The 22,994-nt window shown below is 40.2% G+C and overlaps 2 protein-coding genes across 7 annotated transcripts in view; one reads left to right on the forward strand and one right to left on the reverse strand.

Annotated features, from left to right (window-relative positions):
* Positions 1 to 6,325: 6,325 nt before the first annotated feature.
* pigw (phosphatidylinositol glycan anchor biosynthesis, class W) lies at positions 6,326 to 9,024 on the reverse strand. Of its 2 annotated transcripts, none has more exons than XM_073053538.1 (2): positions 8,769 to 9,024; positions 6,326 to 7,936 (listed from the first exon to the last, which is right to left on the reverse strand). In XM_073053538.1, the coding sequence occupies exon 2, from the start codon at positions 7,917 to 7,919 to the stop codon at positions 6,393 to 6,395; it is 1,527 nt and encodes a 508-aa protein (XP_072909639.1). In that variant the 5' UTR covers positions 7,920 to 7,936; positions 8,769 to 9,024; the 3' UTR covers positions 6,326 to 6,392. The 2 variants fall into 2 exon arrangements, with proteins under 2 accessions (XP_072909639.1, XP_072909640.1); XM_073053539.1 differs by having other exon boundaries at positions 8,917 to 9,023.
* A 70-nt stretch (positions 9,025 to 9,094) lies between these two features.
* Positions 9,095 to 22,994, forward strand: part of myo19 (myosin XIX) — a 55,501-nt gene continuing 41,601 nt past the window's right edge. For all 5 annotated transcript variants that reach the window (XR_012099911.1, XR_012099910.1, XR_012099912.1 and 2 more), the window contains exons 1-8: positions 9,095 to 9,242; positions 16,770 to 16,920; positions 18,019 to 18,167; positions 18,587 to 18,700; positions 19,138 to 19,270; positions 21,442 to 21,511; positions 21,866 to 21,968; positions 22,541 to 22,637. Coding sequence is in view for 2 of the 5 variants with exons in the window: in XM_073053540.1 (XP_072909641.1) it covers positions 9,201 to 9,242; positions 16,770 to 16,920; positions 18,019 to 18,167; positions 18,587 to 18,700; positions 19,138 to 19,270; positions 21,442 to 21,511; positions 21,866 to 21,968; positions 22,541 to 22,637 (859 nt within the window). In the remaining 3 variants the exon portion in view is untranslated. The remainder of the gene's footprint in view (positions 9,243 to 16,769; positions 16,921 to 18,018; positions 18,168 to 18,586; positions 18,701 to 19,137; positions 19,271 to 21,441; positions 21,512 to 21,865; positions 21,969 to 22,540; positions 22,638 to 22,994) is intronic.

Genomic DNA, 22,994 nt, shown 5'->3' on the forward strand with positions numbered 1-22,994 from the left:
ATGCTGCTTATACGAAGCTATATGCCTCTGCATTACATGAAAATAAACTTAACTTTGATTCTCTGCTTTTATTTAACATCTCTTACAGCTGAGTGTTTTTTAATTTCATGATTACTGTTGTCCAGACATTTTACACCATGGAGTAAATAAGACATTGTGGCGACCCACTTTCTGCGCAGGCGAACCGGCTCACAAATAGCCAGCTTGCGGGGAGAGACTTTGGTAATGCACCTCTGATGTCATTTCCGCCCGGAGAGGGCAGGCACTAGGGATTAAATGCCAGCGCCGCGAAGTTTGAATAAACTAGTCTCGAAATGACTTACCGACTGCGTGTCGTCTCTAGCTCTGTATGTAGTACATCGTTACATTGGTGACCCCGACGGTCCAAACGGGATTTGGACCAAAGATGACCGACTCTTCATCTGTTCACGCAGTTTCGCTAAAACTGCCGACTTTCTGGACGCTGCGACCACACGTGTGGTTTAGCCAAGCAGAAGCCCAGTTCCAGATTCGGCAGATATCTTCTGATTCCACGCGTTACTATCACGTGGTGAGCACCCTTGACCAGGAGACGGCCGCCCAGGTTGCAGATTTCATACAGTCGCCCCCGGAAGAAGGCAAATATGAAGCATTCAAGCGCTGCTCATTGGGACCTTTGGCCTCTCACGGCGTGAGCGGGGTGCCCGCCTGCTTCACCTGGACGGTTTGGGAGGCAGACTGCCGTTAGCATTGATGAACGAGATGCTGGCCCTGGCTGACAGACACAAGCCCTGCCTCACGTTCGAGCGAGCATTCCTAGAGCAACTGCCCGAGGACATACATCTGCTGCTGGCCGACGCAGATTTCAGCGACCCCCGGAAGGTGGCAGCCCAGGCAGATGTGCTGTGGAAAGCCAAGAGGGAGAGCGTGGCGTCCGTCGGTCAGATTGCCAGACCACGCGCCCAACAGCGGACCAGACCAGGCCCGGCAGGGGGGCACACACAACACAGAGGCAGGAGTGAGGAGGCCAGTGAACAGTGGTGTTTCTACCACCAGCGGTGGGGCACAAACAGTTGGGACGCCACTTCTTGGTTGACACCGGAGCGGAAATCAGCGTCTTGCCCCCGACGGGGTACGACACCCACAACAGGAAGCCAGGACCCACCCTAAGGGCCGCAAACAGCAGCACGATATGGACCTACGGCACCCACACAGTGCAGCTGCAGTTTGGCACCAGCCGGTTCACATGGGACTTCACACTGGCCGCCGTGACCCAACCACTCCTGGGGGCGGACTTCTTGTGAGCTCACAGCCTGCTGGTCGACTTGCAAGGGAAAAGACTGGTAGATGCCGAGACTTTCCAGACGTTCTCCCTGGGTGAAGCCAAGTTGCCGGCCCCACACCTGGACTCCATCATGCTGTCGGACAACGAATTCACCAGAATCCTGGCGGACTTTCCATCGATTCTGTTACCGCAGTTCACGACAGCCATGCCCAGACACGGGGTTCAGTACCACATCCCGAGCAAGGGACCACCCCTCCACGCCCGCACATGAAGGCTCCCCCTGGAAAAGCTCCGCCTGGCGAAGGAGGAGTTCAAGAGGATGGAGGAATTGGGGATCGTACGGAGGTCCGACAACCCATGGGCCTCCCCCCTGCACATGGTGCCCAAAGCAGCTGGGGGTTGGAGACCATGCGGCGACTACCGCAGACTGAACGAGGCTACCACTCCAGACCGCTACCCCGTGCCGCACATACAGGACTTTACAGCAAACCTGCACGGGGCAAGAATATTTTCCAAAGTAGACCTCGTCCGGGGATACCATCAAATCCCGGTGCACCCTGAAGACATCCCCAAAACAGCACTTATCACCCCGTTTGGCCTGTTCGAGTTCCTCTGAATGCCGTTCGGCCTGAAGAATGCCGCACAGATGTTCCAGCGGCTAATGGATGCGGTGGGACGCGACCTGGACTTTGCGTTCATCTATTTGGACAACATCCTTATAGCCAGCAGTAGTCGCCGGGAGCATCTGTCCCACCTCCGCCAGCTCTACTCCCGCCTGAGTGATTTCGGCCTCACGATCAACCCCGCCAAATGCCAGTTCGGTCTCGATACCATCAACTTCCTGGGCCACAGGATTACCAAAGACGGGGCAACACCTCTGCCCGCCAAGGTAGACGCGATCCGCCACTTTGCCCGGCCCAACACGAGTTCGTTGGTATGGTGAACTTCTACCTCCGTTTTCTCCCCTCAGCAGCCCGTATCATGTGCCCTTTGTACACCCTGATGTCGGGTAAAGGCAAGGACATTACTTGGGACGAGGAGGCCGTGGCCGCTTTCGTTAAAGCCAAGGAAGCCTTGGCAGATGCCGCGATGCTGGTGCACCCCAGAACGGACGTTCCAACCACACTCATGGTGGACGCATCCGACACAGCAGTTGGTGGGGTGCTGGAGCAACTCATCGAGGGGCGCTGGCAACCCCTGGCGTTCTTCAGCAAGCACCTACGACCACCCGAACTCAAGTACAGTGCTTTCGACTGGGAGCTGTTGGCACTGTATCTGGCAATCCGGCATTTCAGGTACTTCTTAGAAGGCAGGCCGCTCACCGCGTTCACGGACCACAAACCGTTGACCTTCGCGTTCACGAAGGTGTCCGATCCCTGGTCGGCTCACCAGCAGCGACACCTGTCCTACATATCTGAGTACACGACGGACATCCAGCATGTCTCGGGGAAAGGACAACGTCGTGGCGGACGCACTCTCCAGACCAGCTGTCCAGGCCCTGTCCCTGGGGGTGGACTATGCAGCACCGGCAGAGGCGCAGCAGGCAGACAACGAGATGCCCAGCTACAGGACCACAGTCTTGGGTTTGCAGCTGCAGGACTTCCTCGTAGGCCCAGGTGAGAGGACCCTCCTGTGCGACGTGGCTACCGGCCAACCTCACCCCATCGTCCCGGCAGCCAGGAGGCAGTGAGTTTTCGACTCCATACATGGTTTGGCGCACCCATCTATCAGGACAACCATCCGGCTGGTCTCCAGCAAGTTCGCGTGGCACGGACTTCGCAAGCAGGTCAGTGAATGGGCCAGAACGTGCATGCAGTGCCAAACAGCCAAGGTGCAGCGGCACACTAAAGCCCTGCCGCAGCAGTTCGAACCCACCCACCGGAGGTTCGACCACATTCATGTGGATGTCGTGGGCCCCCTACCAGTGTCCCGCTCACTGACACATCTGCTGATTCCTACGCCCGAGCATTGATTGCAACCTGGGTAGCACGCTTCGGGGTACCGGCCCACGTTACCTCCGACAGAGGTGCCCAGTTCACCTCTGACAGAGGCGCCCAGTTCACCTCTAGCTTGTGGTCGGCTGTGGCCAGCCTGTTGGGAACGCAGCTACACTACGCTACTGCCTACCACCCACAGTCGAACGGACTGGTGGAACGCTTCCACCATCACTTGAAGTCGGCTCTCATGGCCCACCTGAGAGGACCTAACTGGGTGGACGAGCTTCCCTGGGTCCTGCTTGGGCACAGCGCCCAAGGAGGATCTGCATGCCTCGTCGGCCGAGTTGGTGTACAGCGCACCCCTGGCCATCCCAGGAGAGTTCATACCAGCCCCAAGGGGGCAAGTGGAAGAACCCGCAGCAGTCCTGGACAGACTACGTGAAAGGCTCGGCAACCTGGCCCCCGTGCCGACTTCACAGCATGGACGGACCCCGACCCATGTACCCAAAGACCTGCAGGACTGTAAGTTTGTGTTTGTATGAAGGGGTGGACACCGGGCACTGCTACAGCGGCCGTACAAGGGGCTGTTCAAGGTATTCAACAACAACGGGTCCACGTACGTTCTGGATATTGGGGGGAAAGAGGAGGTTTTCATGGTGGACCGACTCAAACCAGCCCATGTGGACTTGGCGCAGCCGGTCGAGGTTCAGGCACCGCGGTGCAGAGGCAGACCTCCCAAACAGAGGCTGATCCAGACTGTGGACATTGGGGGGTGTATCACCGGTTCGGGGGGGGGGTTATGCGGCGACCCACTTTCTGCGCAGGTGAACCGGCTCACAAATAGCCAGCGCGCGGGGAGAGACTTTGGTAATGCACCTCTGATGTCATTTCCGCCTGGAGAGGGCGGGCGCTAGGGATTAAATGCCAGCGCTGCGAAGTTTGAATAAACTAGTCTCGAAACGACTTATCTAGCTCTAGTGTCATCTCTAGCTCTGTATGTAGTACATCGCTACAACATTATATTTTCTTCGAAGAGTTTTGGCCATCTCATTTTTTTTTGTTATAAGTGTTTTTTGATCTTACAAATTTTCAGTCTTTGTTCTATGTACCATTCGTGATTGGAAAAAAAATATCAGCTTCAACTTTACATCATCCCACTGTAGTCGGTCAGAAGAAGTAAACTTGGAACTTGCTCTGTGGTTTTGCCAGTACTTCCCCTTGACTAAAACGAGGAAATTATATGCATGTCAGAACCATATATAATTATTCCACCTCTGAGCAAAATACAAATTCTCAGGAATAAATCTAGAACACATTCTCAGACATTCTTGAAAGTACATACCCTCTGAAATAAGGCCAAACCTGATTGCAGTACTTCAGGTTTTATCTCAAAGCCTTGTACAACCGTAGTACTTCACTTTTGTGCTGTCCCCTTTGTAATAAAAGCCATTGCTCCATCTGTATTCCTAATTACTTGATGCATCTGCATACCAACTTTGCTACATGTTCAAAGACACTTATATCACCCTACAGGAGCACTTTGTAGTCCACCTCCATTTAGACAATTTGCTCTTTTCTATCCTGCCCAGCAATGTGTAACTTTATGTTCCTCAAATTGTACTGTATACCCTTACAGATTCTTTGCCCAGTCCTTACAACCTACTGTACTTTCCCAGTTATCATTGTATAGTACACAAATACACTCTTACCATTATCTTGGCCATTAATCCAGATTATAAATAGTTGATGCACCAGCACTGATCATTCTACCACACATCTGACCAACTTGAAATTGATTTATTTACCTCAGCTGTTTTCTGTTTCTTAGCTGATCCTCAATCTATTCTAATACAGTATATGCAACATCATGAGTTCTTGCATTGCATTCACAGAGCCTTCAGCATTGTCAATGACCCCTCCCGTCCATCGCACGTTGGCTTCGACTCCTACCGTCAGGTAAAACAAGAACTGTTAGACTGCATAACAGCTTCTTCTTCCTCTTCTGAACACCCTGCTACCTACATTATTTATAGCAGCATAAGTAGTATTGTACAGTATTTCTAACTATATGTAGTATATGCACTTTATGTCAACTTGTATATTCTCTACAGAACTTTTTTGAATTATGTTATTATTTTACGTGATATATGCACTGCACTTTGCACAGAGGAACGTTGTTTTGTTTAGCTGTATACATGTGTACAATTGAATAACAATAAACCTGAATATGTGCAGTAACCTTTTATGTGGCACTTCATCAAATACCTTTTGGAAATCCAAATATGCCTAATTTACTGTTTTCCTTTTCCCATCTTGTTCATTATGCTCTTTAAAAAAAAAATCAAATGTGATTTTTCTTTCATGCTGTTTATTAATATGATTTTCTACAACTTGCTAACAATAGATTCTAGCATTTCCCTAATGGTAGTCATTGCTTCCACAATATACGTTATGGTCTTCCAAACTCCTGTATGTATATTCTATCTCTACAGCCACCTAGAATACAGGCCATCAGGTCCAAGGGACTTGTCAGACTCAAGTCCCATTAGTTTATTTTTTATGCATATTCCCCAGCAAAAATTATTTCATAAAAATTCCAACCTCCCCTTTCTACGTAAGATGTTTATTAGTTATTAACTAATTTTATTTTCTGAAAATACCAGCAAAACATTCATTGAAAGTCTCTACCAGTTATTTTATCTTTATTATTTCCCTGTCTTAATTTTTACTTAAGCCCATCAATGGCCCTTTATACAATTGGTGAAACTCTTGCTCAATAATTTTATATTTCATGCTAATTTACTGTTTTATAATTTTATATTTCATGCCATAATTATATATTATAATTTTATATTTCATTTCATAATTATATATTATAATTTTATATTTCTGCTAATCTACTTTCTTCCACTATGCTTTTCTGCCTTCTAAATATTGCCCCCACTCTGCTGGCTTACCACTTACAACAGCACACCTTTCAACTGGAGGCAATAATTTCCTTTAAGTAAGCTGCTGATGGATCAACCTTTTGAAGAGTTTTTAGCTCTTAATGGAAAACATTTCCTTAAATGTGTATCACTGCCTAGCCACTTTACCCATTACTATATTACCCTGTGCACCTTGATCATCTAGACCTTTTATTTTCCAGAAATAAAGTTGAAATAAAGACAATTAAAGATGGATATTGTAAATCACCAGAACTTTAAAGTAATGTCATTGATATGCAAAATATATACAAAGATACAATTGCATAATGTATAAACCAACAGTACAAATAGGGAAATAAATGTGTTGGTATGAACAGTATCGACGGTAAGATTCACCAAACCTGTCAAAACATTAGATTGCAGGAAAAACAGTAGTTGGTTTCTGCTTATGGCATCGATAAGACAGAAACGTATTGTGGTTTTATCTACTTTTTCCACAACATTGTTTTTTAACAAAGTCCTTTCTTTTCTGTGTTGGGCAGAATCCAGTAAAATGTTCCACGAACACGGCACGTTAGTCATCCCTGAGAGAAATTTGACAAATACCAGCACTAAATCAGCAAGCATTTTCACACTGATAAAAAATAAACTCTGCTCAACTGTCCATATGACATAACTGAGATTCGCCAACCGGCGCGATACAGGTTCTGTGAGTACCTCACACACATGCAACAGTAACAATAACAGCAACGTGCTCACTGCAAGGCAACCCTGAATTTTTATCCAGTCTATTACCAACATCCTCTTCTTCATAATAAAAATGCCAGTCTGAACACCAGCCATGTAAATAGATACATATCCAAACATTGAAAAGAGTCCTTCTCTATTAGCGTTAATGAACCCATCCCTGGTATCCTTGCCATCACTGCCATGTAATATGAATTGTTTCAAATCTGTTGTTTCAAGGAGTAATTGATAACATATAGCAATGCCACATGACAGAATCCATGATCTTCTTACAGGACATAATATCAAAATAAAAGATGATAGGATCCTAACTATTGCCAGTGTGAAAAAGAAATTCCAGTGCAAACCATATTCAGAGACATGCTCATGATAATTCACAGTCTTAACACTAATTAGACGAGCTAATCCCAAGAAAACTAATGGCCAGACTGCTAATATCTGTTTCACTGCAGAAACTAATTTAGAATGTGCTACAATTTTGTTCCTCTGTCTCGCCTCAGGAGAAACAAGTGCATTCGAAAATACAAAAGCTGCTGTACCAAAATCCATATACCCAGTGCCATACGTTTCAGCTTTAGCAAGACGTCTTGGAAATATTGGGAAGTCCACAGCTAGAATGCAGATGCTAGTCAGTATGTTAACATATACTCGATACAAGGTGACAAACGGAATATGATCCATATCCAGACTGGTTTCCAAAAGACCTGCCATGACTTTTTTGAAGTTCTGATGAGTACTCCTTTGTCTCTGACAGTATACCTGAAATATAGATATCACCAAAACAGCTACTAGACCCAGCACTATCCAGTGAAGCACATCCGACAAAACAGTGCAGTAGAATACAGGTGGGACCACCAGTAAAACAAAGTCAATGAACAGGAATTTTCTCCACACCGATTCTGTGGCTCCTCCAAAGAAATATATTAAAACCAGTCCTCGGTAGACAACACATAATGCACATGAAATCAAAGCCACTGAATTCTCAGTCAGAGTAGTACCATTCAGGTTACTGACAAAGGCTTCTTTGTATTCTTTTTGTTCCATTTTAGATTATTTTTCACCTGGGAAAAAAAAGAGAATTGATCACTGGAAAACGTACTGGAAATAACATACTTGAATTCTTATCAACACAAATAATCTGGAATTACTGGTTTATTCAGTGTTCAAGGAAATATAAATATTATTAGGTCAAGATCTAACATTTTGTTTTGGATATCCATTTTAAAAAACTTTGCATTGTGGTCACTAATTCCCGGCTGAAAAGACATTACCCCTAAACTTCTGACCCCATCACATAAATTCTAAAAATCACTTCAACAGTTCAGCTACAACAGTTAAAGTATTCAATCTCCAAAATGTTGTTCAGTGATTATACCACTGACATTAAACTATCAGCTGACAATACACTGGAAGTTCTGTCCTTCTAGTTTGTAATAACCCTAATACTTCAATGAATCCAAAGTTTCAATTAGAAAGATGATAAACGAGAAATGGGTAATGACTCCAAAATGACTTCCAATTGTTCATCTGGATTATAGTACAGAAACGCCACTGAAGCAATTAAGAGTTTAGATATCCAGGATGTGTTCTCGGAGTTTGCCTATTTCAGTAAGGCCAGGTGATACCAGGCAGGAAGAATGGAGTACCAGCCGGCATCCTTTTGGTCTTATATTGGTTGCTTATTATATTTATACTCACAATAACTCATATTTTACAATAACAAGCAATCTACTGGAAGAACTCAGCGCGTCAAGTAGCATTTGCCCGGCTGAGTTCCTCCAGCTGATTGTCTGTGGTTACAGATTCCAGCATCTGCAAAACCTCGTGTCTCCCTACTTGTCTTACTGTTGTCCATCCAGCAGCAATAACTCAGTACCACCGCCTACCCCTCACCTGGACTAAAAGTATCTTTTAGGTAAGTCCGGGCTCGGCAACAAGAGAAGTTTCTCCCCCAGAGTCTGGGCAGAATGCACTCAGATCATCAATGTAACACCTTCGGAGCCGAAAGATGAGGATATTTATTTTCACCGGCGTTGTTTACCGTCGGCCCAGCGCTCATTGTGCGGCTGTGAGTCCACCGGCCACGGCACGGAACCAAAACCGGCGAAAACCCGGCCACCCCTGGTTTCCCGGAGTGAAGCCGGCCGCTGCGTAGGGGTCAAAGGTGAAGGAATGACGCGGGTTGCCACCAGATCTCGCGAGGTCGGAGCGGGCGCGTCCTTCGAAGAGGTTTGAACTTGCGAGCGGCGCCGGGAGACCAGAGCCGCTCTCGGTCCCGCGTCCAGGCGGATATGGGGGTCTGAGATAGCCGGCATTGCGGCATGAATGGCCGTCTGTAACACTAACCGAGCCATGGCAGCACGCCAGGTAAGGGGGGCGGGGAGTGGGGGGTGACTGAGCCTGCCGCAAGGTGCTCCCTGCAAACCGTCCGGCCGAGGCGCATAGTTGAGCAGGAGTGACCATCAAGAGGGCGATGTCACCTTCATGCGTGGGGACACTCGCTGCAAATGATTTTTTTCAAATATGGAGGAATTGCGAAAGATAGAGCGTGAAATAAACACTAGTGACGCTCAGGAATTTGAAATTTCATACCTCGGTTCTCATTACTGAGCTATTTTTAATCATGTTAAAATGTTGATTCTTGCTGATTCTTGAAAGGGGAAACATTTTTTTCGGATGGACGTTACTCTATAATCGGACGTGCCAGTAAATCAAAACTGAAGCTGCATACCTGTGTTCAGATGAGTGACCTATTAAAATACAAACGAAGCACTGAACAGAGCTTGCTCCTTTATTACTGTACTAATATTTTCAGAATCACCTGTATGTTTGGCCACTGTATGTATAAAAAAAACACTATATCAAACTTTTAACATTACTAGACTATTATAGGCATATAAGATTCAAGTAATTAATTTTGGACTGCTTTTAATATTTGATGCACGTATGACCTCCTTCACCCTATACCACCATGTATTAATACTTTGCTCATGTTAATTATGTGCAGACGATTCTGCCTATTTGCCTTCAAATCCGTTTGGCTATATAAGTTACAGTTGTGTAACTAACAAGGCAGAAAGTTTGTACACACAGAGCCCTGCGAATGTCAAAAGTAGGTCATTTGTTGTGGTTCTGACGTCACAAAATTTTATTTTTAAAAAAAGCTATTGATTGGCATCTTAGACACTTCTTGGAGAGCATTCAAATCAACTTTCCTTCCAATTTATAAATGTAGTATAGTAAATGTTTTGTTTAGTAGGAACAAAGCTTTACTTTTGATCAGCCTAGTGCTCTGTTTTCTCACAGCTTTTCATGACAGTCTTTTCATTGTTAGACATTATGGTCTTCTTGTAAAATGTACAGATTTTTAAAGATTTGTCCCTATCTTTAAGAGATAGTGGAAAACTATTACCTGTACAGTTAGTCATGAAGCATATTTATTTCAGAAGACTTGCATTAAATAAAAATATTGGTGTAATTTAAGCGTTTTTAAGTGGCACACTTTGGAATTATTCATATTTTTGTTTTAATATTTAGTCTCAAATAATCTTGAGCAAAGAGGAAAGCAATCTTTCAAAAATCCTGATTGTAATTCTCTTACTTGATGGGGATAATAATCATACAATACAATGTGAATTTTCATTTGAAATCCATACCAACTTTCTCCCCTTATCCAATATCAAAAACATACAGTTCATAATGGCAAGTACAACATCAAATTCTGATGTGATCCTGGCTGTAACTGTTCAGCTTGCTCTCTGGGTTTGTGCACAAAGAATGACAAACTAGCTGGGTTAAAATGTGAAATTTGGTGCAACTAGAAATATGTTCCTTCAGGAAGAAAGGCAGGAAACTTGAGAATATGTTTTTAAGAGCAGAAGTTAAATGAAGGTTTTTACTTTCACAAGTGACTTGTGATCAGAATCGGGTTTAATATCACTGGCATATGTTGCGAATTTTGTTAACTTAGTGCAGCAGTACATTGCAATGCATGAGAATATAGGGGGGAAAATCAATTACATAAATATATATGGATAGTAAAATAAGTGCAAAAACAAAAAAAAATTTAAAAGATGAGGTAGTGTTCAAGGGTTCAATGTCCATTCAGAAATCGTATGGCAGAGGAGGAGAAGAAGCTGGTCCTCAAATTGCTGAGTGGGTGCCTTCAGGCTTCTGTACCTCCTTCCTAATGATAACAATGAGACGAGGGCATGTCCTGGGTAATGAGGGTCCTTAATAATGGATGCTGCCATAATGAGGATCCATTGAAGATGTCTTGGGTATTAAGGAGGGTAGTACCCATGATGAAGCTGACTAATTTTACAACTTTCTGTAGCTTCTTTCACGTAATCATTGAAGCAATAAAGCGGATAAATTTAATTAACAGAAGTTTTAACTAAGTTAAAAACTGTCAATTTGATTACTTTGATTATGTTTAATTTGCATCAATAATTTTTTATTCTAAGCCTTGGTTTTGCTTTATATTGAATGGGAGCAGTTGTTATGAAATGTGATGGTTTTGAATGTGCTGTAGGCACATGCAGCTTTTTACAGTCCAGCAATATGGATATATTGGTTTATTGGCATATTAAATGTTATATATTTTGACAGTAATAGATAATGTGGTAAGGTATTCATATTTATGGAAAGAATATTTTTCTTAAGATGATAATTAAGACATTAAATTCCTAGTGCACATGGGAATTATGTTTCTCTTTAGCTGAAATGTGAATGGCTTGAATACCTTTCTGACTTTATTTCAGCTATTCTTCTGTGTATAACTTTACAGTAACACTCACATCATTGAAAAGGTTTTTCTCAATACAACTTCATCTTGCTTAAAGAAAAGTATTATTAGAAGAATTTCATTAAAAATTGTTTCAGAGTTGGTCATGGTGTTCTGTTACAGAAGTCACAAGTTAGAAATTAACTCTACCAGCCACAATGCATGCAAATGAAGTTACTGTTCTGGCTTGAATATGTTGAATAACATTTAGACACAATATGATACTTAAATTTCAAATTAACAACATCTGTGGTGTAACTGTTAGTAGCAACTTTTATCTTTTTTTGGGACAATGACTAAGATTATTATAAAATAACACACTTGGTGAAATAATTTTAAGTGACTATTGTTGGAAAAGTTGTATTTATAGAGCCTTTTTAACATGTAGTAAAATATTAAAACCATTCAGTTGGTAAATGATCTAAACTGAAGTTATACTGCTCAGGGATGTAAGTTGTTATGTTAATTTGTTTGGAAGCATCCATTCAAGTACTGAACAGGCACCCTGCTGCTGACTTTTCTTGTTGAGGAGTGCTGTTACATTTGGAACAATCCAATGAATACTGCACCCTTTGTGCTTCTGATATTTCGGAAGTACATTTTTTCATACTTTCCTGAGAAGAAAATGCTATTGTATCATATGATTGTTGTGTATGCAAATGAATAAGTAGCTCAACTGGTTTTGCCCAGATTGAATTACATTAGCTTTTTCTCATTAAAATTGATATGTGAATGATAGGTGTTACAATTTGGTGTTCTCAAATTGATTTTGAAAATATGCATGCTAATATTTTGTATAGAGTTCTTTTTAATTTTATGTGCTCTGGTCTTTGGCTCCTTGCTGGGGCATGATTCCTTGCTTGCTGCTATTTTTATATTATACTCTTATCTAAGCAGTTGTACCATGTGATTGGCCTTTATTAGCAGGTTATTTGGGCATGTGATATTGCTCTATGACCTTGTCTGAAGTTCATTCGATAAATTCTTGTAATGGTTCTGTGCGGGCAATTGGGAATAATCAAGAGCTTGTCAGTTTATTATTACCAGGTCAACAATTCCATTATTCGTTATGACCAAGCCATTGCAATGCAGCCTCCCAAGTTACAATAAACTAAGTCTAAAACCAAATATGAACTACTGCTTTTTTTTCCACCGACTTTTCTTCATTTTTCATTTGAATTGTTGGGGAGTTAGGGTTCCATTTTGAAAGTCAAATCAGAAGAATAGGTTTGAACTGGTGTTAGAATTGCTGAAGAAGCGAAAACAGTAAAAATGAATTGAAGATGTTGGCCAGCATACAAATTAATAGCTCATTTGAAAATAACATTGAAGGATTACTAAGATGATAAAGATGTGAAAGCAAAGATCAGATAATTGAAGAATATAAGACATTATGATTAAACCAAATAATTTGTTAGATTGAAGTCTTTGCTCCCTTGTTTATTTTTAATCCAATAGTTTATAAATATATCGGAAATAGCCCCATAGAAATAGGAAGTGCATTGTAATTGGGCAAACCTTTCAGCCTTCTTTAAACTAAAAGACCAAATCTATAACTGAAGCAACTATGTTTTGTCTCTTATAAGAAATATATTTTGAATGTAGCTGTAAGGCCGTGACAGGCAGCAACTGCTACTGTTCACTTATAATTGTTCTTTAAAGTTGCTTGAGCTAACAGAATCCCAGTCTTAACTGCTGAAGCATTCAAATTCTTAAAAGGAATTTGTACAGTCAGCGAGTCCTGATATTGATTGGAGGGATGACAGAATCTGACTATATTTCTGGAACAAAATTATTTTAAAAGAAGACATTCTTCAAGTAGAAAATGCGTCTGCATATTCATTAGGGGTGTACTGTGGAGAAATGCAGCGCTTGTTCACACCTGAGAACACGAACTTCAATAATATCAATCAGCCCGAAGCATAATAAGAGCATCAAATATTTTCACTAACGGTGCTTGAATTGTCTTTGTGATATACATACAACGAGCGGTGTCTCAAAAAGGCAGCGTCCATTATTAAGAACCTCCAGCACCTAGGGCATGCCCTTTTCTCACTGTTACCATCAGGCAGAAGGTACAGAAGCCTGAAGGCACACACTCAGTGATTCAGGAGCAGCTTCTTCCCTTCTGCTATCTGATTCCTAAATGGACACTGAACCCTTGGAAACAACCTCACTTTTAAAATATATATTATTTCTGGGGGGTTTTTGCACAATTTTTAATCTAATCAATATACATATACTGTAATTAATTTACTTATTTTTTTCTTCTATATTATGTATTGCATTCAACTGCTGCTGCGAAATTAAAAAATTTCATGACACATGCCGGTGGTAATAAACCTGATTCTGATTCAATGCAGATCAAATAAACATTAAGAATGTTTTGTATTTGGTTCCAAAATGTAGAATCAATTGGTAGTTTCAAGCACAGTTAATAAAATAAATCTGAGCAGCAGGTATTGTAGTGAACAGGTCAGCTATACATAATCGACCAATGGGAGTACTGAGAAAGTGTTAGAACAGTACAGATTAATTTAAACTGTGTATGGAGCAAAAGAAGGTTCCAAACAAGACTTGATGTGTGTCAAATGACTCTGCACTATACTGTGCGAGATGAAGATCCCATTGTTTCAGAAAGGTTAAACTGGTAATGCTATGACCATGATGAAAAAATATATGGGTCCAGCAATGAGCAAAACCAAAGGGATTCTTTGTAACTAACATTTCTACTACACTCATGCATACTTGGACTTCAGCCAGTGCTTTTGTTTCCTGTTGTGCCATTTGCATGGATTGTGGTGGTGATATTGGGCAAGATGTTATTAGGCCTATGATTTGTGGGAGGTGGCTAAGAACCTAGGAAGTGATAGAGGTAGGGTTGAAGAGTTTGGTTAATGTCAAAGGAAAGTAAAAGATCGTATATCTGGAGGAAGATGGAGCATTTCAGACAAGTGTTCTTATTGGTTTTAAGCAATAGAATTTTTTTGCATGTGTATACTTTTTGACTTTTTGACTAGTGATTTTTGGATCAGCTGCAATTTGGAATGAAAGGTTAACAAAAAGGACATGGGGAGGGTGGGTAAGAGAGAGCAGAATGAATAATGAGTTCATTGAAAGTGGACTGGTTCTGTTGATAAGATTTGTTTATATTCCATGAGGAATATAAAGGAAGCAGTATTTTTTTTAAATTGGGAGGGTTAGAAGTGGCCATGGAAAGTCCTTGGCCAATGGGTTTAAGCGGAATCCCAAAGTATTTACTATGCTTATTAAGAAAAAGAACAAGGGGTAAAAAGGCAGCCCTCTCAAGCACAAAAGTGGGAATTTATGTGTGGGTGCTGATTAAGTGGATGAGTTCTTAAATTAGTGTTTGGAATCACCTTTCACTAAGGAGAAGGATATGGATGATGGTGAGATCAGGGAATCATACATTGATATTTTAGGGCTTGTTGAGATACAAAAGAGGATATTAGATATTAGTTGCGTGTCTTTGAAAATGTTAAGCTGGATAAATTCCGAGGGCAGTGAACTATCCCAGAATACCAAGAAAGGAGAATGCTTGGGCTTTGACAGAATGTTGTTCTCTTCAGCTGTAGACAACGTCCCAAAAATGGGAGAATAGCCAATAATGTTCTTTTGCACAAGAGAGGTAATGGAAAATTCAGAAAATCATAGGACAGTAGTCTTGGATCAGTGGTAAGGAAATTATTGGAAAAGATTCTTTGGGATAGAATTCACTTGCATTTGGAAAAGCATGGGCTTATTAGGAATTGTCCGCAGGGCTTTTTGCGAGGAAGGTCATGTCTCACAAATTTTATTGAGGACATGATGAAGGTGATTGAAGGTAGGGTAGTGGATGTAATCTACATTGACTTTAGTAAAGCTTTTCACAAGGTCCCTTACGATAGGTTGGTCAAGAAGATTAAGTCACAGGGTAAGTTGTGCATAAAATTGGCTTGGTTAGAGATGATAGAAGATGGAGGGTTGTTATGGATAAGATTTTTTTTCCCTGACTGGAACTCTGGGACCAGCAGAGTTCCACAAGGATTAGTAATGAGACTACTGTAATAACTAAATGATTTGGATAACATTTTAGGTAAGATTGCAGATGAGGATGATGAGGAAGATTGTTGAAGGATCATTTGGGAATTTGGGTGGAGAAATGGTAGATGGACAAATGTGAAGTGATGCATTTTGGGAGGTCAAATGCAGGAGAAATGTGTGTAGAACACTTTATTATTTATTTATTGAGATACAGTGTGGAGCAGGCATTTCCAGCTGTTTGAGCAACACTGCCCAATTTAATCTTAACTACAGGACAATTTACAATGATCACTTAACCAACCAGTCAGTACTCTTTGGACTGTGGGAGGAAATCAGAGCACCTGAAGGAAACCCACACATACATGGGAAGAATGCATAAACTCCTTACAGGCAGTGCAGGAATTAAACCCGGGTTGCCTGTACTATAAAGCGTTGTGGTAACCACTATGGTACCATGCCACCCTTATGAACATTGATGTACAGAGGGATCTATGGGTGCGCACCTTAGCTCCCTCGAAGTGGCAACGGGCATTTCTCAGGTTAAGAACATGTGACTTCTGAACCTTCATACATGTGAATGAGCTGGCACAATATTATGAAATTCAGAAGTCTATGGCACATACGTTAGTTCCTATGAATGTCAGAACTAATTTCCTGTCTTTCTCCAATTTTAGTAATTGTCCTTTCTTATCAAACTTCTGGCATTTAATGCAATTCATTAAAATACTATGGCCATTATATTGAGGTTTTTGTTTTGTCAATTTTCTGAATTATGGATGTTTTATAAAAGCAGAGCTGTTTCTTACCCAGGAATGTCATATACTCCTTTTATAATGGAACTCTTACTAGTTTATTCCAATAATAACAAAGCAGATGATTTCAAGCTGAGGCTACATATTCTATTCATTTAAGTGTGCAACACATTTGAGGATGACCTACCAAGTACAGAGTTTCCATAATGTAACAAACTGGTCCTTCAAGTAAAATACTATCTGGCAAGAAAAATTAAACAAGGGCTGCTTTTCTTGAAGTATGTGGTGAAGGTCTTGTCATTCTGTTTTCAGACTAATGGCTTCAGAGATTCCCAAAAGACTCTAGATTACACTACATTGAATCATGCAGCCAAAGAAGAGATAAAAGCTTTTCTCATTAATGAAGATGAGTTGCACCAGATTGATGATCTGACTAAAGTCAACCCAGTAACAACTGTCACAGGTATCTAATTAATTGGTGTTTTGTTTCCTCTGAAGTACTTATTTGTAAGCTGATTGACGTTTAGCATAACATTTGCTGAACAGAAGGCAGTATTGGAAGAGGAGGACATATACACCTAAGTGAAGTACAACAGTAAATATGAAATAAGCCACTCAGATAGACCCCTTCTGAAAAATGAGCATAAGTAAAGGTAGATCCCTTTACATTGTTTTTGGGATATGTTGGTTTGACAAGTTTATAGCGATGTTCTCCTGTGTGTGTTATCCAACTTCTGAGGTCTGGAAATAATGACAAATGGTTCAAAAGTTGAAGTTTTTTTAAAAAAACTTCAAAATGCCCATCAAGCCATGACATATCAGTGGAGAAAGTTAATATTTTAGGCCATTCTTCTTTCATCAGGTGTTGGAAAAGTTTAAAAATCGAACAGTTTAAGTGAGAGAAAGGAGTGAATGGGCTGGGAAGGTAGAAGCAATAAAAATAGTAGTAATAGGATGGAGACCATGAATGACAGAAAAAATATTGGTGCTGGCTGAGGGACAATGCTGAACTACAACTGACCCATAAGGAGGGGTGTAAAGAAAAAAATCACAACTAAGGACGGGGAAAAAATATAAAATCTTTGATATTTAACAGACAGTAGTTGCTGGAACTCTAAATAAAGCATAACGCAGAAAATGCCACCTATTTTCAATTCCAGACAGGTTGTAATCGGTAAATTTTCTTCATTTTTCTCTTAATGGCTCCACTTTATACTATTTATTTATTGTTTGTCTCCATTCTTCCAATGAAAAGTTATCAAAATGAAATGTTAACCTTTGTTTTTGTTTTTATTTCAGACTTCCAATAACTATAGTTCTTGCTTTTTATACACTGCAGAGTAAACAAGACTTTGTATTTAAAAAGAAAATAGTTATTTTTGTAGATACTTGGATGTTATGCACAGTGACTTGATAATCTAAATGATTTGGATTACTTAGTTGAAATCCAAACTGTTCAGATTAACAAGTTACTGTGCATAATGCATTAGATTACAGTATTTTTATAAGCAATTTGGATAAATTGAACTGTGAATATTATTCTTTTTCTTCTGTCTCTTAGTTTTAAAATGTCTCCAGGCAAGATATGCAGCTGGTGTTTTTTACACTAATGCAGGTTGTACATTAGTGGGTCTAAATCCATTCCAGTCTGTGCCAAACTTGTATTCCTCTGAGGTCATGAAAGAATACCACAATGTGACTCAACCACAGGTAACTCAAGTACACTTCAGTGCTTTTGGCGTTTTATTTTACTCCAATAAGCAAATTACATTATTCATCCTTGATTACAAATTCTTATACTTATATAAAGAGAACATTAATAGTTAATTTGTGTCCAGTTTATTCTGGTCATTTATTTGATCAATACAGACTACGGTCAGACCATATTTAGATCAGTACCCAAAGCTGAGTGAAAACTTCTTATCTGTGGACAATGCATATTGAGAATACAGAAGCTGCAGCTTATTGATTTGTGTAGCAGGAATGGTTAGAATCCAGGATATAGTAATCAGCAGTAGTTGCAGGTTCATATTAATACTAGTACCTTATTAAAATAATTCGAGATGGTAGTTTTTACTGCTTTGTACAAAAACAAACCTTCAAAAAAGTTAATTCTCTGTATTCTTTAGGACTTGAAACCTCACATCTTCGTAGTGGCTGAACAAGCCTTCAGGAATGTGCAGAGTCACATTGAACCAATTAACCAATCACTAATAGTCAGTGGAGAGAGTGGTGCTGGAAAGGTAAGACATTAACATGAGTAAGGTGGCTGGCTCTACAAGAAAACAATTCCTATAACTTAGCAAATTAACCAGCGTGGGTGTGATTTTTGGAAAATGGATGTTGATGATTATAGTTACTGATGGATGCTGTAGGATTCCACTAAACTAGCTACGTGGTATAGATAGTGAGGCACAATTATGACATATTATCAAATTTTATTTTATTCTGTAGTAGATGACACATTTGTTTTCCTACCTCTCATCTGCTCCCAGTAAGCTGACCAGTGCTAAAGTGCTCCAGCATTCATCATGTTTTTTTTTGTTTAAAATCACACGTCAGAAAGATGACCAAGGCACGTGTCAGCAGAAGTACTTGTTCATAATAGCAATGTTTTCAAGATCCATAATAGAGAGCTTCTAGCTTTGTCAAGCCAATTAATAAGATTTCCCTTTTGCAGACCTGGACGTCGCGTTGCCTTATGAATTACTTTGCCACAGTTGCTGCCTCAAACTCTTCTATAAAGTGCCAAGAAAATGTGGAACGAATAGAAAAGAGAGTATTGGACTCCAATCCAGTGATGGAGGCATTTGGTAGTAAAACTTGTTGCTTATGTCAGATTGAATGTTTTAAAAAAATGAATGAAATATTTTGATTTATTGGTGCAGATGAAATATTATTTACTCTAGCATATGGGATCAAAGTCTAATTGCTTATGTTACGAACTCCGTAACTGGGTCACTTACCAGCAAAGATAGAGAGGTCCGTTGAAGTCTGATGGTACTATTTTTAACAGTATTTATTAGTAAAAATACACAAAAACAATATCAATGCAAACATACAGATAATATATGTCATCAATACTAAATCTAAAAGTGCGGGTATAATAATAATTAATAAGAAATAAGCTCTATCGTTGTCTAGGGGATAATGTATTGTCCGATGGAAATATAAAAGTCACTCAGTTCATTCAGGCTGCAGCTTTTTGGTTGGTGAGAGACAGATTTTTGAAACTTGCCGGCTTTTCCTTTCATCCGATCTTGATCCGTATTCGTCCTTTAGCGAGGCGAATTCTGTTGAAGACTTGTCATCCGGGCAAGGATGGACACACACAAGCCCCCACCGGTCTCATACGTTTCTCCTGGTGCGTCTAAAGGGGTTGTTCCCCAGACCCTCTCTTATCCTTACTCACGGGGTCTCAGATGTCAATCAGGTTGGGATGATGCAATCCCTCAACCAGCCCACTCTGGTCATTCCCTGAGGGCTTCAATGAATAGTACAGTACTCAATGCACAATTCCGTCTCCAAGAGACAATGGCCGTTATCCGTGGCTTTGTCTTGCTGAGGGGCCATGACACATTCCAAAAACCTTGAGGATTCTCTCTCATTTCCTGGGTCCCAGACCCGAATTAATAGCGATCTTGGGATTCTCGAAAAGGAGGGGGCTACTTTGTACCCTCAGAGTTGTGGCACATTCGTGACACAGGCTGTCAAATAGATTATCAGATGTTGCAGAGTACATATGTGCTGAAAATCATATAGAGCCATATGAGATAATGGTGTTTGAGTGCTATCAATCTTTGATGTAAGAATGTCTACTGATTGTTGGCTTATTCTCTGTAAAGTTGTGAATATTGTTTCTGTTTTGCTATTTTACAAGTGGTGTGTTAATGTACCTTTTTCAGTATTTAAAAAAAGTACAAAAGAGCTGATGTATTTTCTGAAACTATATAAATAGCAAACAGTAAACTAAACAGTCAAGTACATCATTCTGAATGTGGTGAGCATCATCTCAGACAATTTGAGAACAAGGAAGTAATTCCCTGCTTTGAGATATTGGAAAAAGTAGTTGACTAATTTTATGAGCAAACACAAAGAAATCTGCAGATGCTGGAAATTCAGACAACACACACAAAATGCTGGTGGAACACAGCAGGCCAGGCAGCATCTATAGGAGAAGCACTGATGCTGCCTGGCCTGCTGTGTTCCACCAGCATTTTGTGTGTGTTGACTAATTTTATGTTGAGTGTGTGCACCACCTAGTGGACTACTGAAGGATGTCACTTAAATATTTTTCCATTTTCTCATTTTCTGGTCAGATAATGCGTAGTACAGTAAGATTGCTGGGTTAGTTTTGAAAGATGTGGCAAAAGGAATACAAAAAGAAAAAGGGCTTGGAAATGAAAATATCAGGAAATAGATATTCACAAAATAAAGAAAATAATTTGAAATGAAAATCTTGGCAAGCTGTTTCATGCTGGATATTATGCTATGCATGGATATTTGATTCTTTTTTCAAATTAAAAAAAATATATACAGGATTTGTTTAATGCTGTGTGAACAACATTTATTACTCATCCTCATTTGCCCTTGAGAATATGATGCTGAACCATCTGATGGAACTGCTGCTGATCTTTTAGTGAAGTATTCCAATTTTAAGTGAGGATTTCAAGATCTTAACCCGGTATTGACTATGCTTCTGGGTCAGACTTTAGAGGTGTGCAGTCAACCTTACTGAAAGGATTGTAAATAAATGGTCCAAGTTTGATTTGCTGAATCAGCCAGAATCAGAAGTGCAGCTTGATCAATTTAAGACGCTGAACTTATTTGTAGCATGGAATATTTTAAATGTTTTTCAGTCGATTTTATTTTGTTTAATAAAATGTTATCAAATTAGGCAGCTGTAGGAAACAAATAAGATTTGCCAAGGTAACCATTAAAATGAGGCAGTGGCTGGTTACTAATCTCACTTACTATTTCACAGGAAATGCATCCACGCTAAGGAATCACAACAGTAGCCGATTTGGAAAGTACATCCAACTCCATTTAAACAGGTAAATTTTGGAACACTGAATTCAACATCCTGTAATTTTTTTCACAGTTAGTAATTGTGCAGGAGCATTCAAAAAGAATTGTTGAATTCAATAAACTTATCTGTAAGTGATATTATAATGTCTCTTATAATCTTGGAGAGTAAATATCACCCAGTTTTCCTGCTGCCTTTTTTTTTAACAACAAATGTTTCTGAAAGTTGTGGGGATAGGGAGAAGAGTACTGGGAGAGAAATGACTGTTAAATGTTTTTCTTGAAGTTCTTATGTAAATCGCTTGGGGAAATCTGTAATTGTTTAACAGAGAAACATCTTATTTTTCAGCCCTTTTCTTGTAACATGTTGCTTTATTTTCCAGATCTCAGCAGTTGCAGGGAGCTTCTGTGCAAACGTACCTGTTGGAGAAAACAAGAGTTGCCTATCAAGCTCCTCATGAAAGAAATTTTCACATTTTTTATCAGGTCAGATTTTGGTGTATGTGATGTGGCTTTACCTAATATGTTGGAATTCAAACTGGAAGCAAACAGTAATAATCGATTCAGGGGACAAGTTTCATAAATCATTAAATTCTGCTGCAGCTCATATTATAGAAGGAAAATGGCTTCAATTTTTCAGTTATGTCGAAGAAACAAAGTGATGGAAGCACTTGGTAGATAAGGTGGCTTCTGCAGTGCCAGCGGGCGCAAATTTATTATTTCAATGTAATTTAGACTCTGAATATAAATATAATCACTTGTTTGCTCTTTTCTCATATGTTGACTATTTATGTCGTTTTTTTCTTCAGATTAGCAATATTTCTTTTTTAAAAAATACTTCCTAGTTTACATTGGTGGTGTGAAGTCCAAAACTGATGTATATGCTTCTGACAGTGAAAGCTTAGAAAGATACTGACATAAGTCAGAAACAATAACAGAGGTAGCAAAATAATGGAAATACTTGTTTGCTGCCCTGCGTAACATGCCTGTGTTCTGCTAAAGCTACTGATTCAGCAATGATCTGAAAACCAAAATTTATTTATTTAATGTTTCCTCAGATAGTGAAAGGAGCCACTGAGGAACAGAAATCAGAATGGGGTCTTTCCGAAGCAACAGAGTTCTTCTGGTTACCAAATTCTGAGAAGGTTTTAGAAGGTTAGAAGTTTGAAAGCTAAGTCCAACAATGCTTTTTAAACTCTAGCATACAAATGTAGATACTAATCCTTCAGTACACAAACTTATAGTATTATTTCATTAACAACTCCTCTATAATGTTACACTTATCAGATGTTGCACTTTGTGTATTGAACTGTAGAATATAAATTATATTTAATCTAGCATAGACTAGCCTATCAAATACTAGAGCTGAATTCCTGTACTTGAATGTGGACTGTGATCATTTTAATTTACTGAAAGGCAGTTGACACCTTCAAAAATGTACATGTTTGTATAATCACATCAATGCAGAGCACTAAAAAGTCTTTAATTTTTTTAAGCTATTTTCAAGTCCTA

Source organism: Hemitrygon akajei, chromosome 8, assembly GCF_048418815.1.
Source record: "Hemitrygon akajei chromosome 8, sHemAka1.3, whole genome shotgun sequence".
Classification (NCBI taxonomy): domain Eukaryota; kingdom Metazoa; phylum Chordata; class Chondrichthyes; order Myliobatiformes; family Dasyatidae; genus Hemitrygon; species Hemitrygon akajei.